Source organism: Caloenas nicobarica, chromosome 10 (assembly GCF_036013445.1).
Source record: "Caloenas nicobarica isolate bCalNic1 chromosome 10, bCalNic1.hap1, whole genome shotgun sequence".
NCBI lineage: Eukaryota > Metazoa > Chordata > Aves > Columbiformes > Columbidae > Caloenas > Caloenas nicobarica.
The window spans coordinates 2,084,611-2,111,417 of NC_088254.1; the positions used below are offsets into that span (position 1 = coordinate 2,084,611).

Below are 26,807 nucleotides of genomic sequence, written 5' to 3' on the forward strand. Positions count from 1 at the left end.
ACTGGCAGCAGTGACGGGCAGTTCTGTCCCCTCTGGGTTACCCCTGTTTCTGTGGACAGTGAGAAGTGAGTTTTCTCCGTCCAGGCTCAGCGAGGAGCAGCCGGGCTGGGCGCAGCCGTGTTTGCGCAGTGATTCACCGGGTGCCCTGAGCACAACACCTGCAAGCCCTGAGCGGGGAGGGTGGGAGCACGGGCAGGAGACTGGGGTCAAGGACAGGCAGAGGAGGGGGGCAAGAGGCCCGGAGGTGTGTGCACATCTTGCTGTCCTATCTTGGGGACAAGGTGAGCATTGCACCAGGTGTCCCGGTGTCTCCAAACGTGCTTTGCTCTGGGCTGTGCCCTGGGGAGATGGAGGGCTCGGGTGGGAGACGCCTGGGCGTACACCCAGATGCAGGTCTGTGATGTCCATGGGCACTGGGATGCTCACACAACCACGCCTGGGACAAGGGACACGCTGGCAAGTGGGCAGGAGGTGGCTCTGTGCAGAAGCCTGGGTGGGATGGAAGTGTGGAGGTGATGTTCTCCATGGTGTCTCTCTGGGTACTGATTTCCAGCCCTCCCAGGCAGCAGGATGACGCTGTGGAACGGCTCCTTCCCCTTCTACCCCGGCGCCAACGCCTGCTTCCCCTTCGACCCCACCTGGGCCATCATTGTCTCCATCTTCCTCTCCATCTTGGCCACTTTCGTCATCATCTTGCCAGGGATCCGGGGCAGGGGGGTAAGTGGAGGGACAAGGGAGCTCAGGCTTCTGGTCCCTGCCCTATGCATCCCACATCTCCTCCTTCCCAGCCTCAAAAAGAGACTTGGGGAGCAAATGTGCCCACAGGGTTATGGCCAGGGCTCTGAGACATCTAGCAAGCCATGGGGATGAGCTCCAGCCCAACCCACCATGCACCCCCATGCTGGAGACACCAAACTCCCCCATCCCAAATTTAGGAGGTGCCCAGATCTGAGCGTGGCTGGATTTCACTGTGAGCAAGCCCCGGTGATTTCACAGGAGTGAAAAAACAGGGTGAGGCTCAAAGACTTCGCTCCACCTTCCCCGAAACTCCACTAAAAGACAAGGTGTGCGCTGTGCGTGCCCCAGCACCTGTCCCACGCTGAGCTCTGCAGCAGGGCTGGCCGAGAGCCGTTCCCCTCCAGGGGACACCCTGCCAACTCCTGGTCGCTGCTCCTGTCTCCAGCTGTGGCCAGCTGGCAGCACATCCAAACACATGAGGTTTGGCTGAGTGTGGAAATCCCAGCTCAGAACTGCTAAAGAGAGCGTCTCCATCCTCCTTCCCAGAGACAGGACCTTATGGTTTTCCCAAGCGGGCTGGTTGCCCCTTCTTGCTCTGCTGGCATCTCCCTGCTGCCTCCCCATCCCATGGCAGGGATGCTCCAGCCACATGTCCCCACCGTGCCACCCCTGTTTGCCCCTTCTTGCTCTGCTGGCATCTCCCCGCTGCCTCCCCCACCCCATGGCAGGGATGCTCCAGCCACATGTCCCCACTGTGCCACCCATGTTTGCCCCTTCTTGCTCTGCTGGCATCTCCTTGCTGCCTCCCCCACCCCATGGCAGGGATGCTCCAGCCACATGTCCCCGCCGTGCCACCCACCTGTAGAACCCATGTCCCAGGGAGGGACAGGCCTGTTTCTCACCAGCTGGTGATATGCTTGGTGCCGAGGTCCTCAGGGCAAACCCTGAGACCTGCTCCCCTCCTCTGCTTGCCCCTCACAGCGACTCTTCTGGTTCCTGCGGGTGGTGATGGGTCTCTTCGTGGGAGCAGTGGTCCTCAGTGAGTACCAGGGTCCTGGGGGGAAGCTCAAGGATGCCCAAGACATGGGAGACAGAGGAGCAAAGCAAGGGAGGGTGGATGAAGCAGCCAAGAGCCAAGTCCAGAATAAGTTTATGGGGAAGACCGACGCCTGTCTGTGCCTTGGACCTGGCTCCAGCAAGCGGTGGGAGATGCAAGCGGTCATCTGTCTCCTCTCCAAAGGCTGGTGGTTGTATGCACAGACACCTCCTGGGCAGTCAGCAAAAGCCCACCGCCAGCTGCCAGGGTGCTCAGACAAACTGGCAGAGGCTCAGATGAGGAGCAGTGCCTGGATGGTGCCCTCACAAAATCTCCATTGCCTCTAGGGCTGGGGACTGTGCTGACTCTGGGGAGAAACCAACCCAAGTGGGGCTCTCAGAGCCATGGATTGGGATTGGCCTTGGCCTTGGGGAGGATCATACAAGGCTTCTGCTCCTTGGGGCTCACAACCCAGGCCTTGCCGTTGGGATGGGGTGGATGACACTCAGGCCATGGTGACTATCATGGCAGGTGCTTCCAGCACTAGATGTCTCGCCGCCAGGCCATGACTAACCTTTGAAGTCTTCACAGGTGTACAGTTCAGCAGGGACTGGGAGACAGGCTGGGTGATGGCAAACACCTCCTACAAGTCCTTCAGCCGGGCCCTGGTGAAGGTGGACATTGGGCTGCACATCGGCCTGGCGGGGGTGAACGTCACGCTGGTGGGTGAGTGCACATCACAACAGGATGGGACTGGGTGCAATTTTGGCAGCCGTGCACCTGGATACTTGGGCTGTTGGCCCTTGAGCCCCCACACCAGGGCATCCTGGCGCTGCCTCTAAGGCTGAGAAAGTTCCTTAGTCTTCATCATCTGGCAGGAAACCCGGTGAATCAGGTCAACGAGACCATCAACTACAACGAGCACTTTGGCTGGAGCTTCGGTGCAGACTATGACCACAGCTATGGTGAAGGACTGGAGAAAGGGCTGCCCAACTCCATCCTTTATGTGGCGGAGAAGTTCACCACGCAAAGTCCTTGCGGCGTGCACAGGCAGTACCGCATCTCCGGCCACTACGCGTCCCTCACGCTGTGGTGAGTTAGAACAAGAGGTCAGCCCTGTCTCTGCTGTGAGGTGGGAAGAACCAGGGAGAGCAGAAGAAAATTGATGGAGCCACCCTCTTCCCTGTAAGGCCACACCAAAGCTTTGGCTGGTTGCTGGTACCAAGCCTTGTGCAGAACCAGGGATGCTGATGATTCCTGACCATTTCCCCTGAGCCCTCTTCTGTCTCCTCTCCCCTAATGTGCAATATTGCAGGTGGAGAAAAATTATTTTTCAGTTAAAAGAAAGCAGATACAGCTGTGTGGGGGTTTATGGTGCAAGGTCCTCTCCCAAGCAAGATGTGGAGCCCTGACAAGCCCAGTTGTGACGGGGTTCCTCTTGCATGCCCAAGAGGGCATGAGATCCACTGGTGAGGAGCAGGAGGGACCATCATGAGAGTGCTCAGAGGTTGTCTTGAGGTGTAAAGCTGAGGGCCATTGTGTGTGTTGTGATCACGGAGTCCCAGAGCATCCCCATGTGTCCCAGAGGTCATGGAAGAGGCACTGTAGGAAAGAGTCTTGCGATTCCTGCTCTAGACACAGGCTCCAGATCCCTGTCCACATCTCCTTTTTTATTTTCAGGAAAAATAACAAGCCCTGCTCAAACCTTCCTGCTCTTGAGGAGGAATATTTCAAGGCAGGGATGTTGATGCAAACTTATTTTTCGTCATTATTATTGGAATAAGAACAGTCTGCTGTGCTCAGCTCCCCAGTGAGCTGAGCCCAAAGCTGGGCAGGGCTGGCAGCTGGGTTCGCTCCAGGAGCTGAACCAGATGCAGGCATGGCTCCTTGTGCCGTTCTCCAAACAAAGGTCTCCCTTGTTGCCTTTGAACAGGTGGGAACCGCCTGGGTGCAGCCAGGTGTGGAGGACCATAAGAATCAGAGAAAGAGTTGATCTGAAGGGACCTCCAGAGGTTTCTACTCCAGTCCCCCTCCCAGAGCAGGGCTGGCATCAAAGCCATATCGGGGTGCTTGGGGCTTCGTGAAGTTCAACGCTGAATGTCCCCAAGTGTGGAGATTCCTCTCCACCACTGTGAGACCTGTCCCACAGCTCCACCATTCATGAAGTTATGGAATCATTTGGGTTGGAAGGGATGTCCTTATATCAGCCTGTCCAGCCTGCCTGCTCAAGTGAGGTCAGCTAGAACAGGTTGCCCAGGGCCGTATCCCTTCATTGGGATGTGACGAGAACACCCTGAGAAGAGGCTCCAAACCTGATTCTTTCTGCTCAGTTTTGTGGTCCTTTCGCAGGATGGCCTTTTGCACGTGGCTCATTTCCATCCTATTGTTCTCCATGCCTATCCTGCTCTACGGAGGCTACATGCTCCTGCTCACTGCTGTGCTGATGCTCTTCTCACTGCTTTTCTTCTTCACTGCGAGGAACACCCCGAAGTGCCCCATCCAGTTTGGTCTAGCTGCCTTGAAAACAAACTACGGTGGATCTTTTTGGCTGACATTAGCAACAGGTGAGTGCTCAGGTTACTCCTGGGGCTTTTGTTCTCCATCCCTGCAGGGTTGGGCTCTGCTCCCAAGGAACAAATGCCAGGACGAGAGGAAATGGCCTCAAGGGGAGACTGAGGTTGGATCTTGGGAACAATTTCTTCCCCAAAGGGCTGTGTGGCATTGGAACAGGCTGGTGGAGTCACCATCCCTGGAGGGGTTGGACAGACGGAGATGAGGTTCTCAGGGACATCGGGTAGTGCCAGGGGTGGGTTAACAGCTGGAATTATGACCTTGAGGGTCTGTTCCAACCAAAATTCTGTGATTCTATGATCTGCCCCAGTTCATTGACTTCTCTTTTGTTCTGGGCACCCCAAACTGGTGGCAGAGTCCAGATGTGAAGAGGGAAATACCACCTTCCCTTAACCTCCTGCGTGATGCCACGTGCTGTTGGCCTCCAACCCCAGATCTGCGTCTGGATGGGGCTGGGACACATGGGGAGGAGGTGCTGATGTGTCTCCCCATGCTGTGCATCGCAGGGCTGCTATGCCTGCTGCTGGGGCTGGGCGTCCTCATCCTCAACTCCCTGCAGCCGGAGAAGCTGAAGCTGGTCTTTAACCTGGACGAGGGCAAGGGAGAAGAAGAGGAGGTGTGGGACAAGTCCTGCCAGCCAGCCGAGCCCAGCTCCTCTGCACGGGACGTGCTGATGGTCCCCCTGGGCGAGCTCTGTGAGGTGACAGCCACCCGGCTGTAAGGCGCTGGCAAAGCCCAAGGACGCTCCCCCGAATTCACGCTCTGGTCCAATTCCCCCAGGAGCCCAGGTGGGATGTGTCACAGCAAGAGCTGGGTGACAAGTCTTGGAAAGGTGTCTCGAACGTGACAGTTTTCCCCCATTTTTCTTTGCAGTTGTTGTACTCACCAGCAGCTGGAAGAGCTTTTGCCTCATCCCTGGCTGCCCAATTGCAGGCACTGGGCTACTGCCCTTCCCCTTAGTCCATCCCCAACAAACCTCAAGAGTCCTCCTTAAGATGCAGAGAGTAAACCAGAACAAACTGGAGATAAATCAAATAAATGCAGAATAAATATGAACCAAAGGAGAAGTAGAGCCCTCCCAGCTTCAGCTCTACCCGAAAGACCTCTCAGGAGTCCCCTCTGCCCAGGGATGCTTGTCCCATCAGCAGTCAGGAAGAGCAAGCAGAACCGTGGTCACCAGGGTGCCCCGATCCTGAAGAGCAGATTGGCAAGGAGGTCCATGATTGCTGGAGATACCAGACCTTGAAGACATCCTGGATTTCAGACCCAACCTGGCACGGCACAGCCCAGCTTTGTTGCGAGTCTGAGATGCGCTGCGCTGTACATTGGGCTGGAAACATTACTGTCAGGAGCTGGTTGGTTGGCTCCTTCTTTTCACAGTGCTTACGAAGGCTCCAAACCACAGCCACCAGCCTGTGAGCTATCGGTCCTCTCACAGCCCTCTGAAAGGAAGACAGAACGTTTTGGTGGGAGGGAAGCAGAGCAGAAGTGGGGAATGGAGGTGCCACAGTGCCCTGGAGAGCAGCTGTAATCAGTTAGCAAGAGGTGAGCATCGCACCCGGTCTGGGAGGTTTGGCTTCGTCCTGCTCAGCTGTCGAGATACACGTGTCATGGGGCAGGTGACACCAAAGCCCTGCACACCCAAGGTGGGTGCAGCCAACCACCCAATCTAGCAGGTGCCTCGTTCATGCAGGGAGGGAGCACGTTTCAGGTTTTCACCCCTTTAACTCTGTGCAGGTTTTGCAACTTTTTTTTTGTGTGTGTTTTGTGCTCTCTTATCTCCCCCTCTATCTCAATAAAATAAGTTGGACCTGGTCTTTCTCTTGTCTGTCGATAGAGGCGTCCCTCAGGGCTGGCTGGCGGGGGATGCCCTGTCGCTGGGACACGTCGGCTGTAAAGGAGGGAAGAAGGCAAAGGCAGAGACGTTTTGTGGCCCCGTATGGGGCGTTTGACCACGGCTGGTGGGCACAGGGCAATGAAGTCAACATGCAGTAAATAGGGTGTTGGGGCATCCCCAGGCAAACGAGAAGGGGAGATATGGGGGGACTTCAGCTCCTGGAGTGACCCGGGGCCTGTGGAAGGTTTGACAGGAGCAGTTGCCAGCCCAGCAGAGAGGTTTGCAGAGGGACCACCATGGGGAGGGCGTGCTCAGACATGGCATCCCCATCCCACTCCAGATGGAAGAGCCTTCAGTGAGGACCTAGAGGACCCAACAGGCATTTAAAATTAGGTTGGAGCTGAACTCCTTGGGCTTGGGAGACCTCAGCCAGGATGTCCCCAGTGGCATCTACCAGAAGGTGCTTCACCTTACAGCTGGACTAGATCCAAAGTACAACAAACTCCTTGTATTTATTGGATTGAAATTCAGCCCTCATAAACCTCTGCCTTTCGCTGGCGTGTTCCTCTCTGCAGCCAAGTGTGGGGACAGGGGAGGGGGCAGCTCTGCTGCCTGTTTGATGGCATGGTGGCTGCATGTCTTCGTGCAAGGAGTTCCTCCAGGCATGGGGACCACAGTCCTTGAAGACCCCCCTTGCAGAGCTGTGCTCTCCAAGATACTTAGAGTGTTTGCTCCACTGCTGGCATTGTCTCTCTGGTTAGATGTTAGATCCCCTGGACAGCAAGGGGCAGAAGCAGCCTGGCCCCAGAGGTAAAGATTTAATGGCAATTATTTTACATCTTGTTGTCCCACAACGGCTCAGTCCAGCGAGGAAACTGAGCCAGGAGCTGTGGTGGACAGAGGAGGTAGGACCTGCAGCGACACAACCCAGGAGCTGTACAACCACGGTTCTCACAAACCACATGAAGAAGCTGCTATGACAATGTGTAGTGAGGAAAATAATCATCCCTGAGCGATGGCCCTCATGTGTGCATGTCCTTGTGGTGGCAAGGGAAGAAATCCTCCACTTGCAAACCTCCGTGTGGGTGGCCAACCCCTGTGACACAGCCAGCCCCTGGTGTGCTGACCGCCTGCTCTGCAGGAGACACGATGCACAAAGGGGTCCCTGCATCCCCCATCGTGTCATTGGCCCCATGCGAGCCCCGCTGTAGAAATCCCAGACATCTTGTGTTTGCTGGGAACCAAGCAAGACACAGAGATCTGGTGTCTTTGTGCTTCAAATGGATCAGATTTTGTTTATTTGGGTTCATGCCAGAGCTTTTCTTCTGGTGAGGATGCTATGGGGGAAAATCATGTCTAAAAGTAGGAGATGGGGCTGGAGAGGGGCAGATGCATTGGCAGAAAGGATGGGACACCCCGCAGCATCCTGTGCTTTCAGGACATGGGATCTGTCCCACACCAGCCCGATAACTTGTGGCTGATTGTAGCATCTTCCCATGATGCTTCCAGATCTGACATGTCTGGATGCAAGGAGGACTCGAGAAAGGCTCCTCCTTTTCCTGAGGGAGTTTTGTTGGTTTGATCTTATGGCTTTTGTCCCACCACTTGGCTAGTTAAAGTCCTTTTGGTGCTCTCCTACATCCCTGGAGTGTGCTGCTCCCCATGACAAGGGTTTTTCACCTTGACACATGTCAACGAGCCTCATCCTTCCTTGGGAACACCTCTGCCAGGGCAGCTGGGGGTTCACAAGAGCCCCTGCTTAAGAAACCAGCCCCTCAAAATGCCCAAAGCATTTCCAAGGAGCAGGGTTTTAATGAAATTTTATCAAAAATAATAATTCTTGCCCATAACAAATCACATTAGTGCAACACAAATACGATGTGAAAGAACTAAGTAACTTAACAGCAAGGGTCTTTTCTCAGACAGAAAAGAGCCCAAATACTGAAATTATGTCCTTTACAATTAATTGGGCTGAAGCTGTTCGGGTCTCCAGCATTCAGATATGGTGATGGAGACTCCTGAAGGCCGTGGTTTTGGTGCCAGAGTCCATCTTCTGTTTGTAATAATGCAGCTTGATGCGTGCAATTTCTCACCTTGGCTGGGTCTGGCCTCTGGTTTGCGTTTCGTGGTGAGCCCAACCAGCCCAAGTGTGCTCCAGCTGGATGGGGATAACTTCAGTCTTCTGTCTCCTTCCTTTCCTCTGGCATCTTTTCAGCCCACACTAGGCTACAAGTCTTACCTAACGAAGCCCAGGTTTGAAAGCGAAAAAAATCACATCACAACGTTCTCCCCCAGCAAACCGCATCGCAGGTTTGCTCAGTCTGTACTTCTGGAGCAGCTCGTGCAGCATCTAGCCTGGTGGGGTTTGGGTCTGTGCCTGGCTTTCCTAGGTACCTACATGGAAAGGTCTACACTTTATCAAGTGCTTGAGAAAGAAATGAGCAGGTTTAATCACTGGTTTTGGAGTCATGGGTCCTCCTCATGAGAACGTGAGCAGTGAGCTCAGTTTCTGGTGTGGGAACTGGCCATCGGAGAATCGCTGCACCACGTTGTGCCAAGGCACAGGGCAGGAGGGACATTTCTCCTGGAACAGAGATCCCCAGCGGAGGGTCCAGCTCAAGTCACCAGAGCTGGGAGCTGCTCCCTTTGCAGCCTGCCGGCTCTGCAAAGCCTGTCCTTTTCCAGAGGGCACATTCTGGGAGATACAGCCTGCAAAGGTACGTCCCATCATCCCAAGGTGGGCTCGTGCACTCTTCAAAGGCAGTTGAATGGGGAAATGGGTCTCTGGAGACATCAAGAAGGGTTTGTATTCTGCACTTTCAGACCCCCTTCAGGGAAGGAGCAGGAAAAACTTTCTTCTAGATGCTGTTGAGTTTGGAGGGCTGAGAAGGAGACAGTTCTTTTTTTGCAAAATGAGAGTTGACACACACTTGAGTCATCTCCTGGTACTCCTCTGCTTTGTCCTTGTGGAGATCAAAAAAAGTTTTCAGCAAGTCCAAGTTGAAGTAGTGCAGTGCGACAACAGCGATCCCGGCCACAAGACAGAGCAAGCCTGGAAGAAAATGTGCTCTCTGTGAGCATCCCTGTAACCATCAGCACACTGCCAACCCTCTTCTGGTGTCCCCCTGCCAGGGGAAAATGCCTTCTCTTATGGAAGATCATAGAATGGTTTGGGTTGGCAGGGACCTTCCCAGCTCCCCCAGTGCCCCCCCTGCCATGAGCAGGGACATCTGCACCAGCTCAGGTTGCTCAGAGCCCCGTCCAGCCTGGCCTGGGATGTCTCCAGGGATGGTTCATCCACCACCTCTCTGGCCAACCTGGGACAGGCTCTCACCATTCTTAGGGGCAACAATTTCTTCCCCACGTCCAGCCTGAATCTCCCTCCTTTAGTTTAAAACCATCACCCTTTGTCCTATCGCAACGGGCCCTGCTCAAAAGTCTGTCTCCATCTTTCTTACGGGCCCCTTTTAAGTCCAGAAAGGCCGCACTAAGGTTTTCCCGGAGCTTCTCTTCTCCAGCTGAACCCCCCAGCTCTCTCAGCCTGTCCTCCCAGCAGAGCTGTTCCAGCCTCGCATCATTTCTGGGGCTCCTCTGGTCCCTCTCCAGCAGCTCCATGTGTGTCCCGTCCAGTCTCTCACCCCCAACACCCCAAGTCCTTCTCCTTGGGGCTGCTCTCCATCCCTGCATCCCAGCCTGGACTGACACCGGGGGCTGGACTGACACCGGGGGCTGCCCCGACCCAGATGCCCCGACCCTGCACATGGCCCTGTTGAACCTCATGAGGCTTGCAAGGACCCACTTCTCGAGCTCAGTGTAGCTTAGTGTCCTTACCAATCGCTAGCGTGAGCCAGAAAGATCCCCCATAGCCTGTGTGCAGGACTGCGGTCCCAAAGTGGATCGGGCACATCAGGGAGTTCCTCACAGTGGAGAACGAGATCAACGAAAAGATCATGAAGGCCCCTGTGATCAGCAGCATGTAGCCTCCATAGACAAGGACGGGCATGGAGAAGAGCACATTGGAGATGAGCCAAGTGCAAAAGGCCACCCTGGAGATAAGAGAAAACAAATGAATGAGTTGTGCGAGTGCCAGGCACTAGGATGCTCTGTGAGGATTTCCAGGTAGGAGGAGGAATCTGGAGTCCAGGTTGCACTGCATGAGGCCAAGAAGCTCTGTGGGCAGGCTGGAGTGACCCCAGGCTGAGCAAGCAGATGTGCAGCGCTCATAGCGCTGCATCCCAAAGGCAGAAGCCCAGATTTCCTCCTCCCATTGCTCAGCCCACAGACCGTACCAGCCTCGAGCAGGTCACGGCAGGGTATGTGGACTATCTCAGCTCCCTGCCCTTCCACGCGTGGGGCAGTGCAGAGCCCAGAGAGCAGCACACAGCACTGGGATAACTGCAGAAGCAGCTGTAAGTCATTTGCAGCAGCTCTGAACTTGTCCCAGGAGCTGGGTGACAGGGGAAGCTTTCAGCTATCGACCAGGAGCTCTCACTCCATGGTACCACCAGGTCTCTCTCCTGCAACCCTGCTCTCAAATCCAGTGCGATGGTCCTCACCCTCCACAACCCATGGTAGAGAGGAGCATCTCCTGACAGTTGTGAACCAGCTCTCCCTTGGCCCAGATGAGCAGCAACACATCACTGCCCGGCAGAGCCAACCGAAGAGTTGAGGTCAACCCCATAATAACAGCACCACCAGTTTCTCCTCATCTGGTCTCACTCCCAAACATTAAACACCCTCAGAAATGGGGACGGAAGAATTCTACACATGCCCTTGGGCCTCTTGGGGCCACCGAGGGCAGCAGCTCCACGGGGATGGGCCCCTGCCATCACCACCACATCGCAGCACGGATCTGCACCACGTTCCTCTCTCCTGTGCCCAGCCCTGGTGAAGCTGATCAGCAGAGAACCAGGACCATTCCTCTCACCTGCTCACCCCAAGGTGCCTACAGGGCCACTGGTTTGACTGCAGACCTTGCAGAGGCCCCGTCACGCACATGGATTTCCTCCTGGGAAGGGCAGCAGAGCCTTTCCCACGTCTCTGCATCTCCCCTGCCTGGACCAGGAGAGAAAGGCTCACCAGAGAGTGGCCGACGCGTAGTGGCCGGAGATGCGGTACTGCCTGTGCAGGTTGCAGGGGCTTTGCGTGGTGAACTTCTCCGCCACGTAGAGGATGGGGTTGGGCAGCCCTTTCTCCAGTCCTTCACCGTAGCTGTGGTCGTAATCTGCGCTGAAGCTCCAGGCAAAGTGCTCGTTGTAGTCGATGGTCTCATTGACCTGACTCACTGGGTTTCCTGCCAGAGGGAGAAGATTGAGGTCCTGCTGTGTCCCTGTAGCTGGGGTGGGCAGCAGGGTCCCAGGAGCCTCCATGCAGACCAAGGCCCCGCAGAGCACTTGGAGACCTCCTGGGGCCATGGCCACTCTACAGCTGCAGACAAGGACATCAGACTCACCCACGAGCGTGACGTTCACCCCCGCCAAGCCGACATGCAGCCCGATGTCCACGTTGACCAGGGCCCGGCTGAAGGACTTGTAGGAGGTGTTTGCCGTCACCCAACCGGTCTCCCAGTCCCCCGTGAACTGGACAGCTGCCAGGAAGAGTAAAGCTGGGGTTAAAGAGGGGCCGGTCCTGGGCTTTGCTGTGCTCGAGGGGGACGACAGGCGAGCGGCAAGGGCGGTGTTGGCACCACGACGCTGCCAGGGAGGGGAAGGAGGGCAGGAGATCTGACTCAGGCCCAGGACATGCCTCAACCAGCCCCCACGCCCTGGCAGAGCTCGTGTCCGCCCGAGCTCAGCATCTCCTCCCTCCATCCCGGAGCTGGGGAGCTCAGATCCCCAGGGATGAACCCCACGACCTGATTCTGATTCCTCCTTGGACATCCTCTCCAGGACCTCCTTGCAAGCTGCCCAGCACATCAAGTACAGCAGCCCGCGGGGACAGGGCTGGGAAATGAGCCCGTTCCTCAGCCTCGGAAACACGGGTGAGTTTCACTGCCAAATATTAAGCTCCCTAGATCGCACTGTTAGTGAACAGTGAAGATCACTGTCAAACCAGGGTGGCAAATGCCGTCACAGCTCTGCCAGCCACTTCAGCTGGGGGAAGAGGTTGAAACATTTCTAGTATATGCTCTTTTTGGAACAGAACATCTTTTTCTGATATACTTTCACTTTGTGGTGGGCTTAATTTTCTGGCGCTGAGACAAGCTGAAAGTGAATCACGGATGGTCTGGGTTGGCAGGGACCTTCCCAGCTCCCCCAGCGCCCCCCCTGCCATGAGCAGGGACATCTGCACCAGCTCAGGTTGCTCAGAGCCCCGTCCAGCCTGGCCTGGGATGTCTCCAGGGATGGTTCAGCCACCACCTCTCTGGGCAACCCGGGCCAGGCTCTCACCACCCTCAGTGTAAACAATTTCTTCTGAAAGAAAAAGAAGGTGACGATTTAATCCCAGGCTGAACAAGACCTTTTAAACCTGCCTGAAAATAAGGTCAGCTGCTGAATCAACTTGTGAGGGCACTGATCCAGTAGCAGCTCTGCAGGAACGTTTCCCAGCTGCGGGGTTGAGTGTGCCCTGCTGCCGCCAGACAGAAACCCTGACCCTGGCTTTAAAACAATTAATTCCGCCTGGCTGCATCCTTGTAAAGAGAGAGGCACTGGATGGCTCTCCAGGGCTGAGCTGGTGGAGCAAGCCCTGACCTCCGCCCCTCTGCCATCTCCATCCTGACACCACGTTCCTGGGCAGCTCTGATGGCATCTCCCAGTACCTGGATGTCCCCAGGCGGAGGGTGACCACGCTGTGTCAGCTGGCAGAGCCCCACAGCTGGTCACAGCCTCAATATCTACTTCTATCACCTGGGTGAATTGGGGGTTGTGTCATTTAGGTTGTGCTTCACCATCCCTCTCCAGGCAGTCTTGTAACCAAAGTTTCTTTGATTTGGGGTCAGGGCTGGTTGCTCTCCCCATCTGGCATCTTCTGTCCCCTCAGTACATCTTTCGCTTACACGTTCTCTCGCCCTGTCCGAGTTGGAAATCCCACAGCCTGGTTTCTACTACCAGTTCCATTTATTACACAAGATTCTTCCTGGAGAGGGTTGTGAAGCAGTGGAACAGGCTGCCCAGGGCAGTGCTGGAGTCACCATCCCTGGAGGGTTGAACAGACGGAGATGAGGTTCTCAGGGACATGGGGCAGTGCCAGGGGTGGGTTATGGTTGGACTCGATGATCTTGAGGGTCTGTTCCAACCAAAATGATTCCGTGATTCTGTGATTTCCTGGTTTCTGCTAAACCAAATCCTTCATCTCCTTCTGCCTTGCTCCTTCGGAGGTCTCTACCCTCCCTCCCGCCCCACTTGTGCCCTGCCTGTGTTTTATTTTGACCCACAACCTTGGCCATGGGCAGCTCAGGAGAGCTTGCATGGCCCGAGGAACCACCCGTTCAACCTCTGCTGTGCAGTCACAGCCAGCAAAGCTCCTTCTCAACCCAGCAGTGACCACAGGCACCTCCAGATGCCAGGGAGGGGGAAGCCCTTTTGGGAAGCTGTGGGATTGCTTTGCAGAGCAGAGGTTGGGCGGACCATGCAGCCAAACTCGGCCAGGCCACGGCTGTGACCACCAGCTGGTGTTTCCCAACACAGACTCTGCCCCAGGGTTTAATCCTGCCCCCAGGCCCCCCGCTCCGAGGGCTGAGCAGCACTTACTGACAATCACCGCTCCCACGATGAGGCTGAGGAGAACCCGCAGCGTCCAGTACAGCCTCTGCGGGGACAGAGGTGGGACATCAGGTGCGACACCAGCCCCGGCTGTCCTCCCGCCTCACCCCGAACCAGCCAGGACTGTCCCAGCATCCCAAACGTGGGGAGCAGACAAGGGGAGAGGGGTCACGTACCGCCCGTCCGCGGATGCCCGGGGTGATGAGCAGGAAGCTGCAAGCAAACGTGAGGAAGACCACGATGACTATGATGGTGCTGACGTTGAACCCGGAGGGTTTCCTCGGCTGCGGGTAGAAGGGGTAGATGCCATCAAAAAGAGTCATCCTGCACCTCCAGGAGAGGGCCGGTCGCAGTGGTGGTGGTGGCCAGTCCCAGCTCAGCTCCGGAATAACCAGCTGCAGCAGGTCCACCTCAAAACTCCCCGGAGGGACAAGGAAATGTGATGCTGCAAGGAAACAAGCAGGTGAAATACTCCCCAGCAGAGAAACACACCGCCCAAAAGCTCTCGGTGGAGAGGAGGTGCCTGGGGCAGGGCTCCGCCAGCCTGGAGGGTTTGTGGCCGCCCAGGGAACCACCAGCTCCTGTCCTGCCGAAGCTTGAGGAGCAGCCCAAGCCCAGAAACCTGTTGAGCAGCTCCTCCCTAGACAGAGCCGGGTCCTTCCTTCCAGCTGCCACAGCCAGGGCTTTCCGCTTCGTGGAGCACCCTTAGAGGAAGCCCACGAGCCGGCAACCACCGGCAGGTGCAGCCTTCCTCCAAAACGACAAGAAACCACTGAGAACATCCATCTCCCAGCAGCAAAATTACCCCCAGCCAGGGGCCACCGCTTCCAAGCGTAACAAAGCCCACCAGCCCCATCTCCTTGATGAAGCTTTTCCCCCGAAAAAGTACAATCTGGGGAGAAAGGGCTGTTCCCGTGCTTGATCCAGAGGGACTAGAAGCAGCACCCAGAGCTGGGATGTGGGTCCAAGGAGCGCACGAGCATCAGGAGCTCATCTCAAGGCTAGAGGAACCTGACTTACACGAGACAACAAAGTGTGTGATTCCCACAGACGGCTTTGAACTCCTGCCGGCACTTTGGTTCTGGCAATTATAGAGCTTCCCCCGTTCTTGGACTAGAGCTTTTCTACCAAAACTGATTACACGCTTAGTCCTTTTATTTTACTTATTTAATAGCATCTCTGCAAGTAACTACCCCGAGAAGTCTTCTAAAGTCAGGGAATGCTGGAGATAATATGACTCACAACCAAATACAATTTCATTCTGTCCCTGCGTGGAGGAGTTGATTTTCTTCTCATTTTCTGAAAACAGTATTAATCATATTTTTAGGTAAGATCCAACCCAGAGCAATTCAGCCACAAAAAAAAAAAAAAAAGTGGCTCCCAAATCCCTGGAAGTGGGTAGGGATCACAATAAGTATCATAAAACAGTTTACCTGGGCAGCTGAAGTCACTTTTCAATGCATAAAGCAATATTTGGTTTCAGAATAATTTGCTGTCAGTAACCCAGATCGTTCCAGCAAACAGTTTAACAGAGACTGGGTTTTCACAGCTGGCTCACAACTGACCTGGACCTGACCTTATCTTGACTCTGTGCTCTGGACTAACAGAGTTACCACGTGGACTTAAAAGTGTCATTTTAGGCTATTTTGCTGTAACTCTTTTGGGCTGTTTCCCTGGAAAGCCAAGAGCATAGAAGGGCAGCCTTCATGCACCGTTCCTGCTACGATTACCTGGCAAGCAAGGACTGTGATTGATTCCCAGCACTACAAATTCAGAATGAAGTCCAGCCGTGGGGTCTTCCAGCCCAACAGATGTGCCCACAAAGCAGCTGTAAGAGAAGAAATAAATGAAGAGTTTAGCCTAGGACAAGTTAAATCTTGATTGCTTGAATTCCACCAGTTTCATTATATCTTTGTCCACATTTCATATGAGATGCAAAGAGGGAAGGAAAGATTCCAAGTCTGTACTCACTGAAACACAACTCTTCGCAGCTTAAAACAGATATGGAACAACTGAAACCCCAAAACATAACATGCAAAACTATATGAAGGGACATTTGCATTTCCTCTACGCTTAAGAACTTCTGGGAATAGTTTTATAGAGGATTTCCAGGGAAACAATTATTTCTGTTGCTGTCCGCCCAATCTTTCTCACTTGGTTACCCTGCACAGAAGACCAGCTCCTTGGCATTTTTGCAGCTTTGAAGTGGAAAACTGGTGCCTGCGGCTCAGGGCAGGAGAAACTGAAGCTGTTGCACCTTGGAAAGCATCCTCCATGCAGAAGCACGGCCCCAGCCCTGGAGCCTCTGTGCTTTCCTCTGTCAGTGTATGGACAGGGAAAAGCCTAGAGACATCTTCAAGGAAAGATCAGTAACTTGGCATAAATGGACAACTTTGCTATTTAAAGTATTCTGGACTGGCAGGGGAGAAAGGGAAAGGAGGCAGAAAGTTTGCCCAAACCCCAGGAGTTTCTCCCTACAGAAACCCAGTTTTCCTGCCCCACAATGAATCAAGGACCTTTCTAAAGTGCCCAGATAAAACACCCTCACAGCAGGGCCAACAGCAATCCTAGATGGGGTTGCTCGGGGCTGCAGATGGGTATTTTCCATTGAAACAAGGAAAATCTGTCCCCTAGAAACCGAAAGGCCAGAGCTGCAGTTCCGGGATGGGGGGGACTGCATTTACCTGTCCCTTCAAGGGGGTCGAAATGGGATAGCAAAAATTGCCGGGCTAGCTCAGGATGGGGATTCATCCTCCCCTCCCCACCCTCACCTAACCAGGGCCCCTCGAGCAGGGTAGGCAGCGTCCGGGGGCTGCTCCTCGGAGGGCGTGAAGGGCTCGGGCAGGAGCGGGGCGCCCCGCCGAGGGGCAGGGGTGGGCGGTCAGCGGGGCGCGGACGGGGCGGCGCGGGGGGCGGCGGTCCTTTTCCATATACCGACCTGCGGGCGGTGGCGGCAGCGGCGGGGCTCGGGCGGCACCGTCCCGCACCGGCTCTTATAGACGGCGGCGGGCGCGGAGCCCTATGTAAATGCCGGGGCGGGCCAGCCCGCAGCACTGCCCGCCGCACCGCCGCCGAGGTGAGCGCCGGGACTGGGGGCTGCGGACACGGGGCGGGGGGCAGAATTTGGGGGATCGGGTCCACGCGTGTCCCTCTTCCCCCCGCGTGGGGAACTGGGAGCCAGAGCCACGCACCTGCTGCCTGCGGGGGGGATTGTGCTGCTCTCGACTCCTCCTGCTTGGGGGACAAGTTGGGAAGGGGTCATGCATGGTGGGGGTGGAAAAGATGGGGCGTCGCGTTTCTTTCCTGGGTGATGGACAGGGTGGGATAAGACCGTGTGTTCCCCCACCTGCATGGGTGCCGGGCTACTGGGGACAGGACACAGAGTGACATGGGGGTCACGTCCCCATCTGCATGGGGGACCAAGGGGCCAGGGCCACTGTGTCCCCGCCTGACTGGGGGACACACCTGCGTGGGGCACTAGGAGGTTGGGGATACCTGTGTCCCTGCCTGCATGGACTTGGGGTTCTGGGTCATGTGTGGGGACAAATGGGATGGAGTCACCCGTGTCCTCACCTGCAGGGTGCGATGGAGCCACACGCACCCTGCCTGGGAGGGAGCAGGGTGGCAGGACAGAGCGGGTTGGGACTGTGCATGTCCCTGCTGTGTGGGCACAGGACACCGTGGGGACAGGCAGGGACCTTCTGTCCCACCAGTGGAGGCAGACCCTGCTATGCACTCTGGTGGCACTGGGGCATCTGGCCATAGGGGTGTCCCGAGGTGGACACCCCCCATTGGTCCTTGTGTGCGTGTGCACGGGTTTGGGATTTTCTGGAGGGCATCCAAGGCTGGGGAGATGCAGCTTGCTCCCAAACCCAGGAAGGTGACAGTCCCCTGGTATATCTGCTGAGGTCAGGTGGAGCAGGAGATCCTTGCTCTGGGGGAAGCCATGTGTTTGCGCTCTGTGCACCATAGTTTTTGGAGGAGTATGAAACTCCAGGGCACAGGGATCTTCTCTGATGGGAGAAAAAAAGATGAGGGAAGCAGGTGCTTGATTTCATTAGATGCAGAGGAAAGGAGTGACTTCCGAAAGGTGTCACAGGGAGTCTGTGGAACAGCAGAGCCTGAAGGGCTCGTCAGACTTTACAAGCTTCCCGAGACGCTTCACAAGTCTGCGGAGCTAATCCAAGCTTGCAAAGCTTTCCTGTACCATGGGCTTCTGAGGTCGATCTGGTTTTCTTATGTTAAGGAACCCCCTGGGTGGTTTGTGAGATTTGGGAGGCACGTATGAGGGCGGGGGCTCTTTCTGGAGAAGCTTGGCAACTGGTCCTCAACTTCGGGAGAGTACGTTGGGGAGTGCTGAAGCATGGGAAGGACTGTGGGACAGGTGAGTGCCACTGGCACGAGGTCCCCAGCCTAGATCTGCACGTCCCTCTTCTTAAGTGTTTCCTGTAAGGACTGCTGTGACCCAGCCCTGCCTGCAAGGAGGTTCCCAGCAATAGCTGGAGAAGGCTTGATGGTGTCAATGTCTCCTCACGCCTTTACAGACCAAGTTCTGCCAGGGAGAGCTGCTCCCAGGGAAGGGATTTAGTTCTTGAGGTTTGGTTGGGAGAGACAAATGTGACCAGTAACTTGTAGATAGACATAAAGGTAGCGTGGAGGCATGGGAGCGAAGTTCCATGTTGGTGGGAAAGGCCTCAGAAGTCTGTGGTCCAAACTACTGCTTGGAGCAAGACCACCACTGTCACTGTATCACACTGGCCATGATCAAGGTCCAGAGACCCCCCGCACGGTCTTGGATTGACTGGGCAATATGTGGGTTTTCAGTGCTGGGCCACTGGGGAGATGAAAAGTGCCTGAGAACCAGCATGTCATCTCACAGCTTGGGTCAAGAGTGATTCCGGGATCTGAGGACATGGAAGGTTTGCTCAGTGCCAGAAGGACTTTCAGCACACATTTTCTGCTGGAGCCCTTCGAGAAGACCCAAGGGGAAGAGGGAGACCTGCTGCACTGTGCCCGTGGTGATGTGCTTTGAGCTTCGGCTTTGCCTCGTGTTTCCTGAGCAACGTGGATAAACCTTCTGGTGACACCTTCAGGCCTCAGCTCTAGGTGGAGGTTGCAATTCTGTCCTTGGAGGTGAGGCCTGAACCGAAAACGCAGTCAGCGCAGAGGCATTTCAGCAGTGATTTAATGTTAAATCCACGTTATGGAAAGCTGATAGAGAGGTTCGTGTGTATAATATTTTGTGAGGCGTGGAGCGCAGGGGAGCTGTTGTGACGGAGGAGGAACACGGAGATGTCACTTCTTGAGAAACAGCTTGTTGCAAAAGGTCATAGTACAGAAATCTCTGTCGGAAGGGAGTTGACGCGATTTATATGCTGCGCTCACAACCTGGCAACGAGCGTTCAGTTTATGAACACAATTAATGCCACTGCAAATGGCAACATCTAAATCTTGAATCACTTCATTTGCCAAGCGGACGGTGTAGTTAGGGCTTGCATTTGGCAATTTGCGCCACTGGTAGTTATAGGTGAAAAATCCCAACTGCAGTTCCCACTAAATCAAAAGTAAAACCTACAGAGCTGCTGGCAACATGTAAGCCTTTCTGGAACCATTATTTCTTCGAGTTTTGATTGAAACAATGAAAACAAGAAACTAAAAGCATTGCCTTGGCTTGCAACAGGGTGCTGCAGGAAAAGCTGAAAGCTGCACATTGTGCATCTCTTGGCTCTGAAATGATGCTGCTCCTTGGGTACACACCCGCAGCACTGGAACAAGGGACAAAGAGACAGATTTAATGGAAAACCCTCTCTTGGAGTTAAATCCAAGCTTGGCGTTCCTGTGCGTGGAAAGCCAGCGGAAGCATTGTAGCATTTATGACCAAAAAATATACTTTTTGCTGTTCATGTCTGGGAATCCCTCTCCTCAGTCAGGTGTTGGCTGGGGTTTTAGAGGTTTGTGTTCCGCTGATGAAATTTGCTCTGGATCCAGGGCCTTTGTGGAAAGTGAGATGGTAAAATGTCATGAGAAAGGCTGGTCATGAGAGAACGCCATCGAGTTGGATGACAACGGCAGCGGGGTTTTACCGGGCAGAAAAACCACAAGAGGGAGCTGAGATGATGGTCTGAGCATCTTCCCAGCTCCAGCTCCCTCCTTCTCCTCTCCCTTCCCAGGTTCCTTCTTCCAAAGACCCAGCGGCCGCCGCAACCCACAGAGATGATGTTGAGTTTGATGGCGGCTCTGCTGCTGACGTGGACCTTGGGAAGTAAGCATGATTTCAAGGAAGAGGATCCAAGGGGATCCCCTCCGAGGAACTTCCTCAAACTCCTGGGGCATCATATCAGAGATGGGGATGATTCCGTTTGTGATAAGAAAAAAATGGAGCGAAACACTGAACTTGCAGACCCTGCAGGTGGAGACGCACCTACTGCTGTTTAAATATATATATGGCTTGTAACCAGGACCTGGAGCTTCTTGCTAGTATGACAATAAAAGCAATAAAAATTAACGCAAAGGAAGCAAAGTATATATTTATTGACAAAGGCTAATGCTGCTACACAATGCAGAGCAGAGTGTAAGTCCAGTGTCAAGGCCTTTTCTTGACTCACATGAGCATTGTGGGCGTCAGAAGTAAGGAGAGACTTCTTCTGATACAGTGAGAGAGAAGGAGAAAATGGAGATCCTTTGGAGTAGACTGGTGGGGGCCAGAAATTGCTTTGGGGACGTCAGGATCACAAGCATGAATTTGCAATTTTAGACATGGCTTATCCCTCAAAAAGAGTGCATAACTCGTCTAAAGAACTGTTTGTATAGATAGTTTAAGAAGGAATAGGGGAAAATATCACAATATAAATATAATTCTGTAATGGAGATGCTTGTTTCATGCATTTTTTTGCTGCTTACCAAGTGGGTCTGATCTCTTGCAGGAGCCCAGGAGAGCATCTCCTGGGAGATCCAGCGCTACGACGGCTGGTACAACAACCTGCTGCACCACAGCCGCGGCGCGGTGGGTGAGTGCTGGGGATGGGGACGGTGGGACGGGGCGAGCTGGCGCGTTGGCATCTGGCTCGCTTTGTGACTGAGACGGAAAGCCCTTCTGACCTGAGCACAGAGGTGACCAGGCAATGCCACCTCCCGTGGCCCTGAGAGGTGGCTGTTTGCGCTCAAGGGATGTCCCTGGTTGCACAGGTAGGAGGACCCAGCTCTTCCCAGCAGGTGTTTCAGTGACCGTCAGGGATCTCAGAGCTGGGAAAAAGGCATTTTTAGCCAAAAATCAGCATGCAGTTCCAGCAGCATTTAACACAGGGCCAGAGACAGAAGAGTTCCGGGCACACTGGACCTACCGCTTTTGTGCTCCACACAAAGCAGATATTGCGCTGTTGGGCTGATAGGCAACATGTACTGGTATGCACTGGGACGGGCATGTGGGATTTCCCTGTGCCACTGGTGAGCTGCTTTCTCATGCCTACAACCAGCCCATGGGCCCACCTCCAGGAGATGTCCCCGAGCCACCGACCAGGGCAGAGCAGGCAGGATCTTATATAAAATATTAAATATTATGAATCCTCCTGTTTCCTGCAGCCCAGATCAGTTGCCTTCATGGCGACACAAGGTGCAGTGGCAATTAGGCAGCTTCTTCTGAGTCCAGTTGGCTCTCCAACATGACATGCGTGTCATCAGCCCTTTGGTTACACCAAAGCCTGTCAGGGACATCCAGCGTGCCCCTGGCAGATGAATCTCCCTCTTTCAGAGAAGACAGATCAAGCCTTAACGTTTGGAAACAAACCTATGGAAACCAAGCCTGAAACTAAGCCAGCAATGTAGGATTTCCCCCAGCTCTGGGGAGCTCCAGCAAATGGAGCCCACCACAGTGAAGAGCCTTTCAAAATGAACTTGCTCATCAGTGAGAAATGACCTCTCGCCTCCTCGATGCTCAGTTCCAGGACAGGTGGTGGGTACAAAGTCAGGGTGTTTCTCTCTCATCTTCTCCTTTGTCTCTCGGCCTCTCTGGCTGTTCCCTCTCCTAGATGAGGTTCTTGGGGCCATGGGTTAGTGCTAGAGTTAGGTTATGGTTGGACTCGATGGTCTTAAGGGTCTCTTCCAACCAAAACGATTCTATGATTCCTGTTTCCTACGGTGTTGGCAATCACCGTGTTTATGCAGGATTACATAGTCAACATGGGCAGCTTAACATCACTCCAGTTACCCGCTGGACCAAGCCACCCCAGAGCCCCAGGAGGCAACGAGCATGCACATGGACCAGAGAAGGACAACTGGAAGGGGACATGCCCATGGAGGATCCCTCCTCACGTTAAGAGCACTGATCCCAGTCTTGCAAGAAGTTTTGGGTGTTGGTGCCAAAACTTGCGTGGTTTTGGCCACTGTAATTGTCTATGCCGACCTCATGGTCCCTTCTGGGACCCTCGCACATGCCGGTGTACCCCGCTGTTGCTGTGTCTCCCATCTGTTGGGTGCCACCAGCCCCACACCGTGTTGCTTGGGTGCCACAGGTTCCAGGCTGCTGCGTCTGCTGCCGGCCAACTACGCGGACGGTGTCTACCAGGCGCTGCAGGAGCCCCACGTGCCCAACGCTCGCCAGCTCAGCAACGCGGTGGCACGGGGACCCTCCGGGCTGCCCTCCTGCAGGAACACAACTGTGCTGGCCGTCTTCTTTGGTAAGAGCTGGGGCCTGGCACTGGGTAGAAGAAGGTTGGTTTGGGTGGAAAAATGTTGGTTTCTTGCACCCGAAGGCAATGTATCTGAGCGCTCCTCACCCACTGCTCAGAGCAGACCCACACCCAAAAGACAAAGCCTTGGGTATGGCCATACCAAGGTACTGTCCAGCCAAGAGAGTTCGCATGAATTTTCATTGACCTTTGGCAGTTGCCCTAAATGCTGGTATTTGTCATTTGAGAACTTCCTCATTTGTTTTAGTGGTAGAGTTACCTTGTTGCAAAACATCTGACAGATGCGATAAATTGCTGGGCAGAATTCCTGCAAGTTGGAGCAGTTTTTGCTGTTGCTCAGGAGCTCGATGGGGTCTTGGGTCTCCAAACCCAGTTGTGTCTGTCTCTGCGAAATACTCCCAGCTCATTGAGAAAACTGGCTGAGCTTGTCAAGGGGGAGACAATTATCTCCTCGTACAGCTTAAGGTTCATATACATCCCCTGACACCCAAGCCTGGAGAACAGGAGCTGAGGGGAGACCTTCTGATCTCTGAACTGCCTGAAAGGAGCTTGGAGCCAGGGGGGGTCGGGCTCTGCTCCCCAGGAACAAGCGCCAGGACCAGAGGAAACGGCCTCGAGTTGCGCCAGGGGAGGTTGAGGTTGGATCTGGGGAACAATTTGTTCCCCAAAGGGCTGTGGGGCATTGGAACAGGCTGCCCAGGGCAGTGGTGGAGTCACCATCCCTGGAGGGGTTGGACAGACGGAGATGAGGTTCTCAGGGACATGGGGCAGTGCCAGGGATGGGGTAACGGTTGAACTCGGTGATCTTGAGGGTCTCTTCCAACCGTAGATTCTAAGATGGGCCACAGGCAGGACAGACACTAGTGCAGTTCCATTTAGCTTCTCCCTGGAGGCACTTTTTCCCATCACGCTAAAGTGCCAATGGTCCAACAGCAGCCACCAAGCTCAGCGTCAGTAGCAACCCTTGGCCTTGAAGGCCACAGGCAAAGAAGAGCTCAGGGAAATAATGGCTAAATGCAGAGCCTTGATCCTGGTGAAGTGGTGGCCAGCAGAAGGTCCAGCTGCTGGTGGTCTCTGTACATCTGTTGGCCAAGTTTCTCCGTGTGGGTCCCTGAATGACCCTACCCTACTCATGAGGTCTGGCCAGGGGCTCCTAGAGCCCTGCTTGAGTTGACTGGAGCTCAACACTTCTGGGCTCCAGCCCAAAGAGACTTTTTCAAAGTCGTGGAGCAAACCAGCAGTGAAGGCAGGGAAAGAAACCACGCACGGCTCAACTGACCACCACCACGACCCGTTCCAGGTGCTAGTGGCTTTCCTCCCAGCTGCTCACCACACTTGGCTCTCTGGCAGGTTTCCATGTGCTCTCGGACATCCTGGGGACAGAGAAACCCGGCTGCCCTGCTGAGTTCCTGAACATTCACATCCCGCGTGGAGACCTTGTGTTTGACCCCGCGGGCACCGGACATGTGGTCCTGCCCTTCCAGCGCATCCACTGGGCGACGGAGACAGGGCAGAGCCCCAACAGCCCCCGGGAACAGGTAGGACATTGCGTTTCTTTTGCTCTTTGCCTTTTGGCTCAATTCCTCTTCACCCAACACCGGGGTCTGTAGCAGCCAAGAGAGCATTTGCAAATAAAAAAAAGGAGAACACCACCATTTCCTTAAAAATATGTCTTTCAAGTGTGTGAACCAATTTCAAATGAACCCAAAGTACAATCTCCAAGACTCTGGTTCACGCAGAGCAATATTTCTGGTTGCTCAAGGTCGGTGCTTTTCCTGGCCACAGAAAACGTCATTACTCTAGATCTGTGTCACGTATTTTAATGCAAGGTTGAGTGTCTTGCGTGGTTTATGAGGAGCAGAAGAGGAAACAGTAAAGCAGGAGCAATTCACAGCTTTCCTTGGCTGCCAAAGTTTTTATCACTTCAATTAAAATGAGCAAAGGTAAGGCTGTCTGTGGTGGAACAAGTGATAACTGGAGCATTTTGGTAAGTGCAATGAACTTCCATCACTAATTTATACATGTGTGCCGCTCTTGAAGGTCAGTAATAATGACATGCTTTATTTTAATCATCAACTCTTATCTTTAACAACGTATCACAAAACTGAGCCGATACTGTCATAAAGTTGTAAACTTGTAAAGCTTCACTTAATTTCAGTCATTTTAGGAAAAAAGTCCAGATTTTCCCCAGATTTTTCTCTCTGTTTTGCTGTGCTGAGGCTGGATATGTTCCCAAGCCCAGGTGCTTTTCCTTTCCTACCGGAAAGCTTCCTAGTCAAAACCACAGAAGCAAAATTCCCTCCTGAACCTTTCATGTGACAAACCACAATGAGACCAGATTAGCAAGTCGTGGTTTTAGCAGTATTTCAAACCTTGGGAAAACGGAAACTCCAGCATGTTTTCAGACTAAAAAGGATGTTTTCCTGAACACATTTGGCAGGGGAGATATTCAACATGCTGCCCAGACAGGGCTCCCCAGTTGTTTCCAGTTTCCCCAGAGACGGGTGTAGTCCCCTTCCAGCTTGGTCTTGCCTATGTGGGGTTCCATGAGCGTCTTCTTCTGGGTATAGCCGAAATTAACTGGGGGAAAAAAAATCCCAAAATGTACTTTTGAAGAAGCTGTACCTGGTCTTTTCTTGCACCTGGAACTCATTCCTGCAGTTGGTCTTTTCTTGCACCTGGAACTCATTCCTGCAGTTGGAATCATAGAATCATTTTGGTTGGAAGAGACCCTCAAGCTCATCGAGTCCAACCATAAATATAGTTTGCATCTATATATTTGAATATACCTCTTGTTAAAGCGGGATGGGGTGCCTGCCTCACAAGACCAAAAGGGCCAATTTGGGGCTTTTCAGATGTTTTGCACCTTCCTGTAAGACCCCTTTGCCTGCCCTAGACCAACGAGGTGACGGGCTGGCTGGACGGCAGCTCCATCTACGGCCCCTCGCACTCCTGGAGCGATGCCCTGAGGAGCTTCTCGGGGGGACAACTGGCCGCGGGGCCCGGCGGGCGCGTCCCCAGGGAGACGGACGGGAGGGTCCCCATGTGGAAGGCTCTGGACCCCTCCATGGGACTGGGTGGTCCCCAGGGGATCTACGGTAACGGTGGCATCTTCAATGGCTTTTCACGTGACCGCGAGCAGGGGGAGCAGGAGGAGCTGAGCCCAGAGGAGACCCCAGGAAGGGGCGGGGGGTGCGGTGACACGGGGGTCAGGAGTCCCGTGGGAGAGCAGGTGGTTTCCCAGCCTGAGGGGGAGGAAGATGTGTGCCCCAGCAAAGGCTTCCCAGCACAGACACGCTGTGAACTTCAGGTGTCACATCCCCAGGAGGCAGCGAGTCATTTCCCAACCAACACATAGATACCGTCGGGTGCTGCTCCCTCTGATCTCAGGCAATATCTCCTGTGGGGAAAGCGGCTGCTGCTGACAAAAACCTGCTCAGCTTGCTTGGAATCCTCACCTGTCAACCTTTTGTCCCTGCTGGGGTTCTGCTTCTCACTCACTTGGGCTGCTCATCTTCCCAGGGAGGAAGGAAGGGTGAAGGGATGCTGGGCTGCAGCCACAGGGCTTGGGATGCTCCTCCAGTGGTGACATCCCCACTGGTGATCCCGGTGGCTCTTGCAGACCTGGGCAGCGCCTGGGGGAATGAGAACCGCTTCCTGCAGGCCACGAGCATCGCCTGGTTTCGCTACCACAACCACCTGGCCGCGGCGCTGGCTGGCGCCCACCCCACCTGGTCGGACGAGGACCTCTTTCAGCATGCTCGCAAGCGGGTCATCGCCACCTTCCAGGTGAGGGGTGGGACCCTCTGGCTCTGCCAGGGCCCCCAGTAACCCCCCAGCTCTGTCCCTGACCCGATTGCCACGTCCTAGAACATCGTGCTGTACGAGTGGCTGCCGACCTTGCTGGGGAGAGCTGTCCCAGAGTACGAAGGTGAGGGGCACAGCGGAGCTGCGGGGGACAGGGTGGGGGGACCGGGGGAGATGGAGGATGGGGTGGGAGAGGGGGATCGGCCCCTTTCACCCCAGCCTGACTGCTGGACCACGGCTGCTGCCTCGCAGGGTACCAGCAGCACCTGGACCCCAGCATCTCACCGGAGTTCGTGGCAGCCGCGGGGCAGTTCCTGGCCACCATGGTGCCACCGGGCGTTTACAAGAGGTAGGATGGGCCTGGTGGGACTGCGGGAGAGCGGTGCCTGTGCCTCGGATGGGGATACCCGAGCTGGGGATGGTCCTTGTCC

The 26,807-nt window shown here is 54.6% G+C and overlaps 3 protein-coding genes across 3 annotated transcripts in view; 2 read left to right on the top strand and 1 right to left on the bottom strand.

Moving 5' to 3' along the window:
- On the top strand, window positions 1-5,733 carry DUOXA1 (dual oxidase maturation factor 1). The gene is made up of 8 exons (XM_065641887.1): window positions 1-65; window positions 554-717; window positions 1,720-1,777; window positions 2,366-2,500; window positions 2,653-2,866; window positions 4,124-4,338; window positions 4,852-5,133; window positions 5,219-5,733. Exons 2-7 carry the CDS (start codon window positions 571-573, stop codon window positions 5,064-5,066), a joined length of 984 nt encoding a protein of 327 aa, XP_065497959.1. The 5' UTR covers window positions 1-65; window positions 554-570; the 3' UTR covers window positions 5,067-5,133; window positions 5,219-5,733.
- Window positions 5,734-9,040: 3,307 nt separating this feature from the next.
- DUOXA2 (dual oxidase maturation factor 2) lies at window positions 9,041-14,208 on the bottom strand. Its single transcript, XM_065641477.1, has 6 exons — window positions 14,062-14,208; window positions 13,874-13,931; window positions 11,635-11,769; window positions 11,262-11,475; window positions 10,014-10,228; window positions 9,041-9,234 (listed from the first exon to the last, which is right to left on the bottom strand). Exons 1-6 carry the CDS (start codon window positions 14,206-14,208, stop codon window positions 9,041-9,043), a joined length of 963 nt encoding a protein of 320 aa, XP_065497549.1.
- The window catches only part of LOC135992370 (dual oxidase 2-like), a 28,548-nt gene continuing 13,869 nt past the window's right edge, over window positions 12,129-26,807 (top strand). The window contains exons 1-9 of the mRNA XM_065641474.1: window positions 12,129-12,162; window positions 20,056-20,147; window positions 20,809-20,892; window positions 22,393-22,557; window positions 23,920-24,107; window positions 25,466-25,667; window positions 26,192-26,358; window positions 26,440-26,500; window positions 26,629-26,725. Coding sequence (XP_065497546.1) covers window positions 20,099-20,147; window positions 20,809-20,892; window positions 22,393-22,557; window positions 23,920-24,107; window positions 25,466-25,667; window positions 26,192-26,358; window positions 26,440-26,500; window positions 26,629-26,725 — 1,013 coding nt within the window. The 5' untranslated portion in view covers window positions 12,129-12,162; window positions 20,056-20,098. The remainder of the gene's footprint in view (window positions 12,163-20,055; window positions 20,148-20,808; window positions 20,893-22,392; window positions 22,558-23,919; window positions 24,108-25,465; window positions 25,668-26,191; window positions 26,359-26,439; window positions 26,501-26,628; window positions 26,726-26,807) is intronic.